The sequence below is a fragment of the Apaloderma vittatum genome, unplaced genomic scaffold (assembly GCF_000703405.1).
Source record: "Apaloderma vittatum isolate BGI_N311 unplaced genomic scaffold, ASM70340v1 scaffold27942, whole genome shotgun sequence".
Classification (NCBI taxonomy): domain Eukaryota; kingdom Metazoa; phylum Chordata; class Aves; order Trogoniformes; family Trogonidae; genus Apaloderma; species Apaloderma vittatum.
In genome coordinates this window covers 483-1,943 of record NW_009705670.1, presented here as the reverse complement: position 1 = coordinate 1,943, position 1,461 = coordinate 483, and the positions used below count along the sequence as shown (strand labels likewise).

The window sequence follows — 1,461 nt, the reverse complement described above, 5'->3', positions numbered from 1 at the left end:
TGGCAAGAGGCTTTTCCTTGTGTTTTGGGGTTTTTTTTTGCACTGCCTTCATTCTCTCCTTCAAAACAAAGAGCTAAACCATCCTGGCAGGACGCTGCAAGCCAGTACCCGAAGCACAAACCTTCCCAGCGAAGAGGTGCTGAACGCCAGCTGGGGCGCTCGCCTCACATACCTGACCTCCTCCTCCTGCGTCTGCCCTCGGAGGTCGTGCTCAAAGAAGAGCCCTTTGCGTGGGATGTAAGCCGGGTTCTTGCGATCCTCGTCGTCGTCCAGGTGCTTGGGAACTTTTTTCCCGACTTTATTCTCAACAGGTTCGGTGCTCTCCTGTCAAAATCAGACAGCTCTCACCACTGCAGCAGTCCCTCGGCGAGAAGCCCGCCGCAGCCCGCAGAGCACACGTTTAACGCCTACCTGCCCGTCCCCGCTCTGCCTCTCACCAGTGACAGCACCTTTGGAGTCGGGTTTCTCATCCCCTTTCTCTGCTTTTGCTGCTGACTCGCAGGAGCCGTTACTATCCTGCTTCATTTCCATTTTGGCGCTTTCTTCCTCGCTGTAATCATCTTCCTCTGCCTGAAAGAGCCCCAGTTACTCACACACGCTGCAGGATTTCCGCCCTCCTCCCCAATGCAGAGCCCAATCCTCCTTCCACTTGCTAGAGACCTGACTCTTCTCAAGCACGAGATGAACACTCGAGTTCCTTCCCATCCCTGTATTTTTACAGGAAAAGCACAGACTAAACCCAACTGCCCCCAGCAGCAGCCAGGCTTTGCAGGACAGAGCTGGGACCTGCTCCTCCTGGTCCAAAAGCGATGGGCTCACGCGCCCTCGGACCGCCCCTCCCTTCCCACAGCGAGGGCCCGGATCCAGCCAGCGCCGCGTTTCCAAACTCCCTGGAGTTCCTGGGCTGACTCACTCGGAGCACTCTGCTCGCAGGAGCACGACCTCGTTTCACCCTCCAGGAGCCTGCGAGCCTTGCTTAGGCTGGAACCAGACGCTAAAAATAGCTCTGCGTGATTAACGAAAAGGCTGCTCTATTTTTCCCTTTTGACACAGCGTATGTGCACATCAACTGCTCCTTTTGTTTACGCTGGGGAAACCCAGACATGGCATTATTTTTAGGCACAGGAACGGAGTCATCCTGGCACGTCGGTGACGCAACAGCCCCGCTGCTCCCACAGCCCTGGCCGGGCACCGGCGCTGTGCCCGCACGGGTCTCCAGGCTCAAGGAGTTGCTGCACGAGGAGCCGCCCCTGAATCCCCAAATTCACAGCCCCAGTGAGCTTCCTTTTCATCTGCCTCGTTGGTTCCTGTTTTCTCCGACTGCTGCTCCCCTCAAGAAGCCCAAAGCTGTCCTGGGAGAAGGGTTTTCCCTGGCGAACCTCTGCTGCTGTTAGAAACCACCAATTCTCCAAACTCCCCGGAGACGTAAAACTTGGAGCTTGGAACTAAAAATACAGGGAC

General features: G+C 56.3%; 1 protein-coding gene across 1 annotated transcript in view; it reads right to left on the bottom strand.

Moving 5' to 3' along the window:
- The window catches only part of CASC3 (cancer susceptibility candidate 3), a gene marked incomplete at both ends in the record, with an annotated part of 1,505 nt that extends 935 nt beyond the window's left edge, over window positions 1-570 (bottom strand). Inside the window, 2 exons of the mRNA XM_009865519.1 lie at window positions 173-324; window positions 412-570. Of these exons, the coding sequence (XP_009863821.1) occupies window positions 173-324; window positions 412-570 (311 nt within the window). The remainder of the gene's footprint in view (window positions 1-172; window positions 325-411) is intronic.
- Between the last annotated feature and the right edge of the window lie 891 nt (window positions 571-1,461).